This window comes from Ursus arctos, unplaced genomic scaffold (assembly GCF_023065955.2).
Source record: "Ursus arctos isolate Adak ecotype North America unplaced genomic scaffold, UrsArc2.0 scaffold_33, whole genome shotgun sequence".
Classification (NCBI taxonomy): domain Eukaryota; kingdom Metazoa; phylum Chordata; class Mammalia; order Carnivora; family Ursidae; genus Ursus; species Ursus arctos.
The window spans coordinates 13,253,897-13,266,424 of record NW_026623019.1 but is presented as its reverse complement, the minus strand read 5'-3'; the positions used below and the strand labels follow the sequence as shown (position 1 = coordinate 13,266,424).

The following is a 12,528-nucleotide window of genomic DNA, read 5'->3' as shown; positions in this document are numbered from 1 at the left end:
TTAACCCTCTTACCTTAAGCAACTAGAAAGCCAGCCAAATAAATGAAACATCTCTTTTCAAACATTGCTGAACAGACAGCCCAAGACAGTGACCCATGAAAGAACAGGAGCAAATGAGATGAGCCCTGACATTGCCTGATCACTTTGCCTAAGGAGTTTCTAGGCTGCAACACGGGGGGGGGGGGGGGGGACCCAAACAGAGGCTTCTGGTCTCACTGAGCTGTGGGGACATAGTTCTGTTTTCAGGGAGCCCACAGCAGCTAGAATGTGTGAGGTGAAATACCAGAAAGAAAAGAGTAGGCAGAATAATTTCTGGAAGGGGAGTCTGGGTCGCTCAGTTGGTTGAGCATCTGTCTTCAGCTCACATCATGATCCCAGGGTCCTGGGATCAAGTCCCACATTGGGCTCACTGCTCAGCTGAGAGCCTGCTTCTCTCTCTCCCTCTGCTGCTCCCCCTGCTTGTCTGCTCTCTCTCTGTCAAATAAACAAGTAAAATCTTAAAAGAAGAAGAAGAAGAAGAAGAAGAAGAAGAAGAAGAAGAAGAAGAAGAATCATCATCATCATCATCATCATCATCTCTGGAGCTCATAAGAGACACGAATAGTTCAGGTTTTCCACTAGTCAGACAGGAGAAAGCTCCCAGCTCATGGAGCATTGGTTAGAGCCCTCAGAAAGTTATTGCATAGACCAAGTTAAATCTACTCTGAGCTCACCCTAACAGAGCTTAAGATCAAGTCTCAAAAGTAGCTAGCTAATTCAAAGTAACTTAACTGCATCCCAGAATATAAATCAACAATATTTAAAGGAATGCCAAAAAATCCAGGACGCAAAAATGTAAAATTCAACATCTCCAACAGCAAATAAAATAATTACCAGGCAGACAAAGAAGTTGGGAAATTAATACCTCCCAACCAGAGCAACCAAAAGAATCAATAAACACAGAAATGCCGGAAATGTCAGAGATGATAGAATTAGTAGACATTAACAGTAAACCAGCTACTATAAATACACCCCATGTGCTTAAGAACATGATGTGAAAAATAAAAAATACTATAAAAATACAAATCAAATTCTAGAGATGAAAAATAGGATATCTGAAGTGAGAAATACACTAGATGAGATGAACAGTGGATTGGACATTGATGAAGACAAGAACATCAAATCTGAAGATAGAGATTTTACCCAAAATGAAAAAAGCAAAATAGAAGATTAAAAAAAAAAAAAAAAAGGAAGAGCATCTCTGACCTGTGAGATGAAATTCAATTATCTAAAATATATGTAATTGAAGTTCCAGAAGAGGGAGTCAGAAAAAAGTGAGGAAATAATGGCCAAAAATGTTTTAAAAATTTGATACCAACTGGGGCACCTGGGTGGCTCAGTCAGTTGGGTTTCTGACTCTTGATTTCAGCTTGAGTTGTAATCTCAAGGCCGTAGGATTGAGCCCCGTGTTGGACTCTGTGCTGGGCACAGAGCCTGCTTGGGATTCTCTTTCTCCCTCTCCTTCTTCCCCCACCCCCCACCACTCATGCTTTCTCTCTCTCTCTCTCTTAAAAAAAATTTTTTTTATTGCAACTATACACCAAAAGCCCAAAAATCTCAGTGAACTCCAAACAGAAAAAGAGATGAATAAAATTATACCAAGACACAGCATAAACAAATTGGCAGAATGAACACTAATAGTGAGAATACCATAAAAGCAGACAGACCAAAGTGACAGGAGATTAAGAATGATCACAGATGTCTCATCAGAAACTATGAAAGAGAGAAACTTTTATTTTTTTTTTCTTTTAAAGATTTTATTTATTTGTTTGTCAGAGAGAGAGAGAGCACAAGCAGGGGGAGCAGCAGGCAGAGGGAGAAAGAAGCTTCCCTCTGAGCAAGGAACTTGATGCAGGACTCGATCCCAGGACCCTGGGATCACGACCTAAGCTGAAAGCAGACGCTCAACCGACTGCGCCACCCAGGTGTTCAAAGAGAGAAAGTTTTAAAGCATTGAAAGGAAGAACAAACAAACAAAAGAAAAAGGAAAAAACATTATCAACCTAGAATTCTATTCTCACCAAGAAATATCTTTCAAATATTAAGGTAAAGACTCTTTCCGACATGTGAATTCTTGAGAGGATTCATTGCCCACAGACCTGTCCTACAAGACATACTAAAGGAAATTCTTCAGGCAGAAGAATGATCATGAAAAAAAAATTGCATCTGAAATATGGAAGAAATAACACTGGAAATGGTAAATATATGGGTAAATACAAAAGACTTTTTTTTTCTTATTTTTCCAAATTTCTTTGTAAAGATAATTGAATGTTTAAAGCAAAAATAAGAATTGTGGAGCTTATAATATATGTGGAAATAAAATGTACAAAAAACAATAAAAGATACAAGAGGAGAAAATGAAATTATACTACAGTTAAGTTTCTTATAATATCTGTTAAAGCGATATACCATTATTTGAAGGTACAATGTGATAAGCTAAAGATGCATATCATAAACCTACTAAAATAGAGTAACAAAAAAAGATACAGCTAATATACCAATAGTGGAGATAGGCTGGTTTAAAAAAAAATACTTAATCCAGGAAAAGGTAAGAAAAAAGAATAAAGAACAAAGAAGAGATAGGACAAAAGAAAGAAAATAGCGTAACACATACTGAACATCATTAGTCATTAGGGAAATGCAAATGAAAGTCATAAGGATCTACTACAACACACTTTGTCAAAAGGCTAAAATTAAAAAGATTTACTTGCAATAACAACTTTTTGTGAGGCTGTGGATCACAATAACTCTTATACGTCGCTGGTGAAAATGAAAAATTCTATAGCCACTTTGGAAAAGAATTGAGTAGTTTCTTTTCCATTCTTTTATTTATTTATTTGAGAGAGAGAGCATGTGCATGTGCACACACATGAGTGGGGGAGGGGCAGAGGGAGAGACTGAGAGGCAGAGAGAGAGGGGGAGGGGTGGAGGAAGAAGCAGACTCCCTACTGAGCAGGGAGCCCAATGGGGGGCTCAATAGGGGGCTCAGTCCCAGGACCCTAAGATCATGACCTGAGCTGAAGGCAGAGGCTTAACTGACTGAGCCACCCAGGCGCCCCAAGAATTGGGCAGATTCTTATGAAGTTAATCCATCACTTGCCATACACCCCAGCAATTTCAGTCCATACATTCATGCAAGACTTGTATTCAAATGTTCACAGCAGCTTTATTCATAATGACCCCAAATTGGAAACAATTAAAATGTTCAACAGGTGAATGGATAAACAAACTGTAGTACACCCAAATAAAGGAATGCTACTCAACAATAAAAAGAAACAAACTATTGGTATATCTAATAATGTGAGTACATCTCGAAAGCATTATGTTAAACAGAAGAAGCCAGGCACAAAAGAGTACCTACTGCATACTTCCATTAGATGAAATTCTAGAAAATGCCTAGAAATACATGACAAAAAGCAGCACAGCAATTGCTTGGCTCCAATGGTGGAGTGTATGGCGGGTGGGGGGTGTAATGTATGGATTTATGCCAAAGAGAACTAAGGAACATTTGGGAGGGGCAGAAGTCTTGATTGTGTTGGTCATTATAGTTCTATGTATGTATTTGTCAAAGCTTGTTAAATTGTACATTTTTAATGTGTACAGTTTATTGTGTGTACATTGTATCTCAACAAGGCTGGTTTTTAAAATGGAATTAAAGAAGTGGAAATAAAAAAGTGTCAATAATTTATCATTGAGACCATCTCTTGGTCATCACTGATGGGCATTTCAAACCCAGGAAGTGCTGCCTATTGCAGAGAAATCCTGAAATCACAGGCCAAGTGAGAAACAAATGCATCAATGTTCCTAATTTTTAAAGGACCTCTGTACCTCGTAAAGCAATGTTTTGTTTCGTTTTGTTTTTTTAAGATTTTATTTATTTATTTGACAGAGAGAGAGACAGCCAGCGAGAGAGGGAACACAAGCAGGGGGAGTGGGAGAGGAAGAAGCAGGCTCCCAGTGGATCAGGGAGCCCAATGTGGGGCTCAATCCCAGGACCCTGGGATCATGCCCTGAGCCGAAGGCAGACTCATAAAGCAATGTTTTGATTCTGGTTTTGTTCTGATAACTGTTCAGTACTGCCCTGAATATATTATCCATAAACTCTTTGAGAAGGACGACTCTGCTCCATCACATTCTTCTCAGAGCACATAAAAAAAAATAAGTTGTTTGTTGAAGTGACCGAATAAATAAATGAATTAATAGAAAGTATTTCTATGATAATTTATAATTCCAACACTTCCATATGTATTATTTATCTCTTTAGGAAATGCTATCTATCCATCTTTAAATAAAGTAAAACATCATCCATGTGAGCATAACAAATTAAAACCTTGAAGATTTTGTACAGGCAGAGCTGAGGTTTATCTTTACATTGTTGGGGGGGAAAGCATCTGACCAGACAATAGTATAACGAGGAGACAATGGTCACCACCTTCATTTTGCATGTCATTTCAGGGTTTACAAGCATTAATTCATTTAAGCCATTTAGTAGCACTATTTTAGCTTCTATCTATAAATAACAGAATCTATTCATGGGCTGAAGAAAAATTTCTAAGGGCTTTTCTAGTTAATAATTTGTTAATCTGTTCTAAACAAAGACAGAGAGAGAAGAGATCAACATGATTACGTTTTAAATTACAATCCAGGATCATCATCATTTTTACAAAAGGTTAGTCTGCATTGCAAGGTATTTCTTTGCAATATACTGATGTTCTTAATTGACCATCAGCCCTCCTCCTGGGAACTCTCCACTCCCTTGGCTTCCGTGACTCTCTTCTCTGCAGGATCTCCTCTTATCCCTCTGGCCCATCCTTTCTGTTTCTTCCGTGGGCTTTTCCTCCTCTACTCACAGCTAAATGTGGAAGTTGTCCCCCTGGGGTTCCATTGTTGGCTATCTTTCCTTGCTATGCTCTCCACTCTTCCTGGGAAGTTATGTGATTCTAGGAACTTCGAATTCCCAGATGTTGCCAAAATCACTATCACCAAAAAATACTTCGTAGATAATCAAGTCATACCCCCAACCAAACTTTTTTTCCCCCCAGAGTCTTTTATTTATTGGAATTTCCTTCTACTCTGTTGTCAAACCCAGAACCATGAGAGCCATTTTTGACACCCCCCTCTCCCTCATCATCCCACATTCACTCTCACCAAGTACTAGTATTTCCATATTCTAAGTGTTTTTGGAATCCTTCCTTTCTGTGCCAGACACCAACCTCATGTACCTCATCAAATTCCTTCCAATGCTTTCTTCCTTCCTACGGCTCCAACAGCATCCCAGTCCCAACCAATCACCTGCCCCTGAAGTGCCAAGCACACAGCAGAGTCGACCACCTGCAGGCCCAGAGTGTTAGGATCTCTGCCACTTCCAGACTTGAGTGGAAGAGCACACCACGGAGTGTTGGGTCTGGCATCTTACAGGGATGCCCTCTCGCGGGGGGCAGATAACACAACTCAATAATGTGCTAACTCCATGAGGTGAAAACAGGAGACAGGAGGGTCTAAGCAGATCAGTTTGCCTTCCTTCATCTCTTCATAGGCTACCCATGAACAGTTTTTCCTTGTGCCCTGTCTGGAGAAGTTTCACATGCTGAGCAATGCACCCGCAGTTGACCTGCTGTGTCCCTTCCCAGCTAAGTGGTAGCCACCACGGTAAGATATCACCTGTCATCCCTTTACATCTAACCGTCATGGAAATTCATCACTACATATTATATAGAGCCTGGCACATAATAAGCACTCAACAATGGAAACAATTCTTATGATACTATGATATTATGTAACCGAAATAGGCAATGCTATTGTTCTTTTCCTTTCTTATGAAGCCAGATCATTCATTGTCTTAAAAACTGCATTCACTGGGTATCAATTAATTTGTATCCATTTAGTTAAATATAAACCAAACATAACTTTCATAGACAGAGTCTGGAAGAAGAAAACCAAATGTCTACAATAGTCTATATGTGGTGGGATTCTTTGTTTTTGTTGTTTTTTAAAATACGCTTTTTAAAAATTTATGCATTTTCTGCAACAACATATATTCCATCCACAATCAAAATAAAATGATTAAACTTTAAAACATCTGTTGTTATGAAAGCAGTAAGATTAATAAGTGATAAATAATAGTGTGAATAAACAGCAAGAGTAATCAATTCCAATCTTACTTGTTTAACGAAATGGTTGATACTTAGGAGACCTTGAGCAGTTTGCAAGTTTCTGTAAGAATTGTTACATCTGAAATGAGCCTGAAAACATCATAGTTACCAAAACCACCGAAGGAACTCAAGGACCCCAGGCTGCAAAATCCTAAAGGGGCTGAAATTGAACATCTTAATATGATTTAAGCCCTGTCCTTATTAATGGAAAACCAACCCCACCCTATTAAAAGCCAATATACATCTCTGGGCCATTTCTAACCGTTTCTTTGGAAATGCGTGTGAAGCCTCAAAAAAGTGGCTGTTTTTGTTTTTGTCTTTTGAAAACTTTGACCTACTTTGATAATGATATTCCTAAGCCTGTCCAGATGTTTGAAGTCAATAAAACAACTAAGCCTATTAAGTGGTCTCCTGCTCACATTCTCCAGACACAAGCCTGAAGCTCAGTGACTTTAATAGACTATCTCTAAGCGAGCTCTCTGTCTCCACTTTCCATTCTAAGATTCAACAAGCCAGGCAGAAGGAAAGACAAGGACTAAGGCCATCTGGATTTGAAGTTCTATGCTGAAAAGCAAACATGTATTTCCAGGTTATTCCCTAGTTGAAAATTCTACCAGTTTGTCTTTTGGGGACTGAAATGAGGCTGCAAACAGAGCCAATGTAAGCTCTGTAAACATCACAGAATGACAGCAAACACGCCGCACACCATCTCCAGGGCACTGAAAACGTACCCCTGTGACAAGTCACAGCAACCAAAAATGTGTGTCATCATATCGCTCAGCCTTTCACATACATCCCCCGCCGGAGGGTTTTATGCCTCTTTTCTTCACTTCCTCTGCCTTAGTTCTCTTCCCTCTCCTTTTCAGCTTTACTTAATTCGGAACTGTTTTTAATTCACCAACTTCAGCAGAACTGGTCACCTTCACAAAGCGCCCCCCCCCCCCACCAATCTGACAAGATGTCCCTGTTGGGACACAGAACCCCCAGTTTCAGTTATTATGCTGAACCTCAGTGTATTTTGCTTCCCCTCACTCTCTCCCCAAATGAAGGAAAGGTAAGTTTGAGCACTTACTAGGTAGTGAAAGCATATGTCCATTAAAGAGAAGAGATTAAAGAAAAGATAAGCCCTTTGCAATTTCTCAAGACACAAATTGTCTTTAACCACAGAAATATAAAAAAAGGGAAAGCCCCAAAGAGGGAAGAAAAATTATGAAAAAAAAAAAAAAAAAACTATTCAAAGTTCCCAATCTCTAAGAAAGGTCGAATATTCTAGAACCAGGTCTTTATTTTGAAATACCTTTCTTGGGTGGCATCGTGGCGGTGTCCCGTCAGAGTGTCTTAGCTGCCAGCTGACTTAACGAAGGATGACGGGTTGAAGGGACAAACGTTTCAGGTTTGGTCCAGCACATCCACACACTTCTGCCTGTCGCTGGAAGTGCTCCCTGGAGCCATTTCACAGTCTGAAACATAAGAAGGTACTAATTTCCTCACCATTAAATTTTCATGAATGTTTAGTTTGCCATTTAGGGATGGAGTAGTCAGGTCAAAGGGGTTGTATTTGGGGCTCACGTTTGAAATAAAACTAAACTGATCGTGTGAGCTGTATTCCAAGCAAATCTGGCTTCAGCCCAGTGGGTTTGTGCTAGCCAGCCTTGTTTTGAATGTCTTCCATTTTAGGGCTTTATTGGAATTACAAATACTGAGGGCAGTGTGGGTGCACTCTTACTGACTCTTACTGAGAAATACTGACCACCAAGTGTACTTGGTAAATGAAATGAGGCAATAAACAAGATAATCCTACCTCTGGAGTTCAGGTGTAAATGCAAAGCTATAGAACATTCAACTTAGCTTAGCCATCAGCCCCCAATGTGGGGAAACCTGGAGACATTGTATTTACTTTCTCAACTTGTGGACAATAAAACTGGCTGTGAGAGGAAGTTGCTACTTTCTGGACACAATTTTAAAACTTTTCTCTTTATCAGAACTTCTCATTGAAAGGTGGTCATCTCTTTGCTTTAAAATGATAAACAAGAAAGATTTCTACCATTAAAAAGAAAGAAAGGGACAGAAAGTGCTGTAAATTAATGTTGCAAAAGAGGCTGCCTTTTTGAGAGTGAGGACACTGGCATTCTCTGGTTACTTCGGTGATAGCCACTGACCTTGGCAAGAGGAAGCAGTGTTTTGAAATGGATCCCCATGGCACATTTACACCAGGGTAGGTTTTGGCTTCACAAATGGATTTGTGCACAGACCTGACCCTTTGAGCACATACAGACTAGTACATTGATTCTAGTCAAAGTTGTGTGTAGCACACTCAAAATTATGGCTTAAAACAAAGCTCTATAAGAATGATACTCCTTGTTTTTCCCTATTCAGACACCATGTCTTAACTGTAACAGTAAAATAGGATATAGCTGATACAAGAACTTATATTTAAAGATGCCCAGGGGCGCCTGGGTGGCTTAGTCAGTTAAGCGCCTGCCTTTGGCTCAGGTCATGATCTCCAGGTCCTGGAATTTAGCCCTGCATGGGGCTCTCTCTCTCTTTTCCCCTCTCTCCTTCTCCCGCCCCACTCTGCTTATGGTTGTGCTGTCTTTCTCTCTCTCTGAAATAAATAAATAAAATCTTTAAAAAATAAAGTAAAAAAAAAATAAAGATGACCAGAGTGGTTCTTCAACTTGAGAATTTATAAAGACATCAAGAAACATTATTGTAAGTCGTTGGACATATAACCTAGAGTGAGAATAATATGTAATTTAATTTATATTAAATATGAATATATAAAATAACTCTAAACATTATGCTAATAAAAACCATCATATATTTATGAGTAAAATAACAAAAGATGTTCTGTAAGCCTTGTATCCAGAAAATTATCCAAAAAAACTAAACAAAATATTAAAGACAGAAATTATAACATTAATAGATGGAGTCAACTACTTTAAAATAAAAAAAATTCTATTCACCAAAAGATGTTTCAAAGAAACCAAAGTAGATTTACATCTCACACAGCACTTCATAAGAGTATAAAAAAATAAGAGTACAAAAAACAAAGAACCTCTATCTTTCAACAAGAAAACATGCACCCCAAAAGGGAAAAAAATAATGACAAAAGATTTGAACAAACATTTCACATATAAAAATATAAAATAGCTTGTAACCCAAGGGAAAAAAAAAATGAACAAAAACGTAAAAGGTTATTTCACAAAAGAAGGAAACATATAGCCAACATACTTACGAAGAAAGGCCTGATCTTATCTACAGAAACACAAATAAAGACCACTAATGGTGTGGGTATGTTGGTCTGAAACCTTGGAGTTTCTTCGGGGTGAACTTGAAGCAGGTCCAGGTCCACGGAGGGGCAGGTGAGATGGAAGAAAGAGGCAGGACACTGAAGATAAGTACGTGGCAGTTTTTTGTTTTTGTTTTTTTTTTTTTTAAGATTCCATTTATTTTTTGAGAGAGAGAGAAAGCAAGCATGAGCTGGGGCAGGGGTGGGGATGCGGGAGAGAAGGAGCAGAGAGTTGGGGCGCCTGGGTGGCACAGCGGTTGGGCGTCTGCCTTCGGCTCAGGGCGTGATCCCGGCGTTATGGGATCGAGCCCCACATCAGGCTCCTCTGCTAGGAGCCTGCTTCTTCCTCTCCCACTCCCCCTGCTTGTGTTCCCTCTCTCGCTGGCTGTCTCTATCTCTGTCAAATAAATAAATAAAATCTTTAAAAAAAAAAAAAAAAAAAAAAAAAAAAAAAAAAGAAGGAGCAGAGAGAGAGGGGGAGAAGCAGATCCCTGCTGAGCAGGGAACCCAACTAGGAGCTCGATCCCAGGACCCTGAGATCATGACCAGAGCCCAAGACAGATGCTTAATGGACTGAACCACCCAGGTGCCCCAGTAGCTGGCAGTTTTAAAAAACAAGGGAATGTACTTACGAGGCCTGTCTTGGGCGACCTCGGGACAAGTAAATCTCTGCACGCGCCCGCCAGAATCTTCACAGTTCATACGGAGGCTTTACTGGGGTTCAAATGGTCTCAACAACGCGTTGCTCTCTCGAGGCTGTGTCCTTGGAAACAGCTCCAGCCCTGGGAATGGCGGGTAGAGTGTATGTTGCATAGATAGGGGAGGGGGAAGGGAGCCTCCAATTGCCAGGGGGCAGCTTGAGGGTCAACTGGCAGTCACGTCCTCTGGCTGACCTCCTCCGACACCCCACCCCTCATGACTGGCTCTTGGGATCTTAAATATTTCCCCTCTTTCACAAGGAGCCCTGAATGGGCAGCTGGGGGTTTGTTAGCATGGAGGTGACTCGTTATATCGGAGGCAGATACCACAGATGAAGATACACAGATTAAGACAATGATTTCCAAAGTAAGTAACAATTTTTTTTTCCCCACCAAGAGCCCTATGATCCAAAGCATGGATTTATTAAGTCTGTTAAGCTGGGGGTCAGATCATTCAGGGTGTTTGCTTGTAGCCTCATGTGCTTTGATAAAGACGATACATGAGCAGACTGCTCAGCTATGAACATACGACATTTTGCTTGGATAATGGCCCAGGTGCTTCCTTGTGAGGCAGTAACAATGGCCAAGGCCTCCTCTTTCAGAGGACAGCTTTTCTCATCAGAGACATTTCAGGGGTCAGTAAGGATAGGCTTTGTCGGCTCTCACATAAGGCTTGTGGGGTGAATTTAGTAAGGGCTGCTATCTGTACCATCATGTTGTCTAGGTCAATCTAGGGAATAAAGATGGTGGCCAGATGATTGTACCAGTGGAAAACAGAACATGACCATCGGGCCTTGAGGAGAGCAAAGTTGGCAACTCTTGTTGTTGTCAGGTAGATTAGCCCTTGTGTCCAGGGAAAACCCAGGGTGTGGCAGCCCAACCACCTGGATGAAAGCCATGTCCAAAGATTTGTGCCACACAACCACAGGGACCCATATGGGGCTACCCGATAAATACCTGAGCAGTGTGATCCAGTCATTACCAAACCAGCCAATATCCTTTAATGTGACAGAATGACTGCATGGCTCTGGTGAATTCATCCTATATCCCTGGTACCACTGGGTGGGCTCTGTTTAAAGTGGTTTTTCTGTTCTCAACATAGGAGGGCACGAGTGCTCAAATGTTCAAAACTCAGGGTAAGCCACATGAACCCATCCCAAATTTGAGTGTAGCACCCATGGCTCTGATGGTGGTATTTTTAGGACCCTTCTGGTGAGCAGTTTGATAGGCTGCCTGTGTAGTCTGATCGACAGAAAAAGATACCCATGCCCAATGTTATTAACAGCACATGCCACAAGCCAGGTGTTTGGGTCACTATCAATAATACCATGAATTAAGAATGACAATCCTTAGCTTATTCTCCCTTAATGTACTGCCTTAGGACCTTCCAATCCCCAACGTGGAGGGGTGATACCCACCATACCAGGCCTGCAGAGCTAGAGAGGGGCACCTGCCCACATATCCAGCAGTTAGACTGTTTCCTTTGTTGGGCATACAAGTGGGCCCACTGTAGAAAGATATTTCTATCAGGTGCCCATGACTGGATATCACAGGAGCAGCAGAAGTTTAAGGTCAAAAAGACAGATACTTAGTATGAACTGGTAGGGGACGGTCTTTCCCTTCTATAAGAATTACACTTGTGGCCTGATTCTTAGAAGTTAATGTTGGGACTTGTAGCTTTAGGAACTTGACCATGCGTGTTGGTCATAGAAGACAGCACTGTGGACTGGGGGTGGGATATGCCAGACTAGGACCCCCATCTTTTTCCCTTCCTTCAAAGGTACATGTTGGATTCCAGGTAGGGTGTGTTTTAATAGGTCCAATTTGCAGCAGGACAATGGGATCCCGGTAGAGATTGAGTAATTCCTCCTCACTCAGAGATACAAAGTAACTCACCCATCCAGGTGGGATGTCCTATGGCAGATTCCAGTAGATAGTATCTCTCCCTGGCGTGAAGGGGTGTGGAGTTTTCAGCAGCATGGTGTGTTGATTCACAGTGAGAGTCGAAGCAGTGACTGTCACCTGCAACTTCCATACATTTATAATGTTATGTCTTTCAGCAGGTGTCCCCAGTCTGGCAGATAGGACAACAGGACCTACCAGTTGATCATTCAAATGTATCAAAGCCTGGGATAATACTTTAGTTTGCCCAGCCAAGGTGGTTTTACCTAATGGTAATTTAATCTGCTGCTTTACCGTGCCTTTTCCTTTCTACCAAACCTGCTCCCTGTGGTTATAGGGACAATGGAATCTTTGTTCAATGTCACGTTCTTTTGCCCAGTCTTGCACATCATGACCCTTAAAATGTGACCCTTGATCATTATCTATTCAGCAAGGGTATCCGTGC

General features: G+C 40.8%; 1 protein-coding gene across 1 annotated transcript in view; it reads right to left on the bottom strand.

Annotated features, from left to right (window-relative positions):
• Positions 1-12,528, bottom strand: part of TMC1 (transmembrane channel like 1) — a 360,874-nt gene that overhangs the window by 124,727 nt on the left and 223,619 nt on the right. The window contains exons 8-10 of the mRNA XM_044391257.3: positions 12,078-12,209; positions 10,116-10,265; positions 7,489-7,651 (exon numbers count right to left, since the gene is read on the bottom strand). Of these exons, the coding sequence (XP_044247192.1) occupies positions 7,489-7,504 (16 nt within the window). The 5' untranslated portion in view covers positions 7,505-7,651; positions 10,116-10,265; positions 12,078-12,209. The remainder of the gene's footprint in view (positions 1-7,488; positions 7,652-10,115; positions 10,266-12,077; positions 12,210-12,528) is intronic.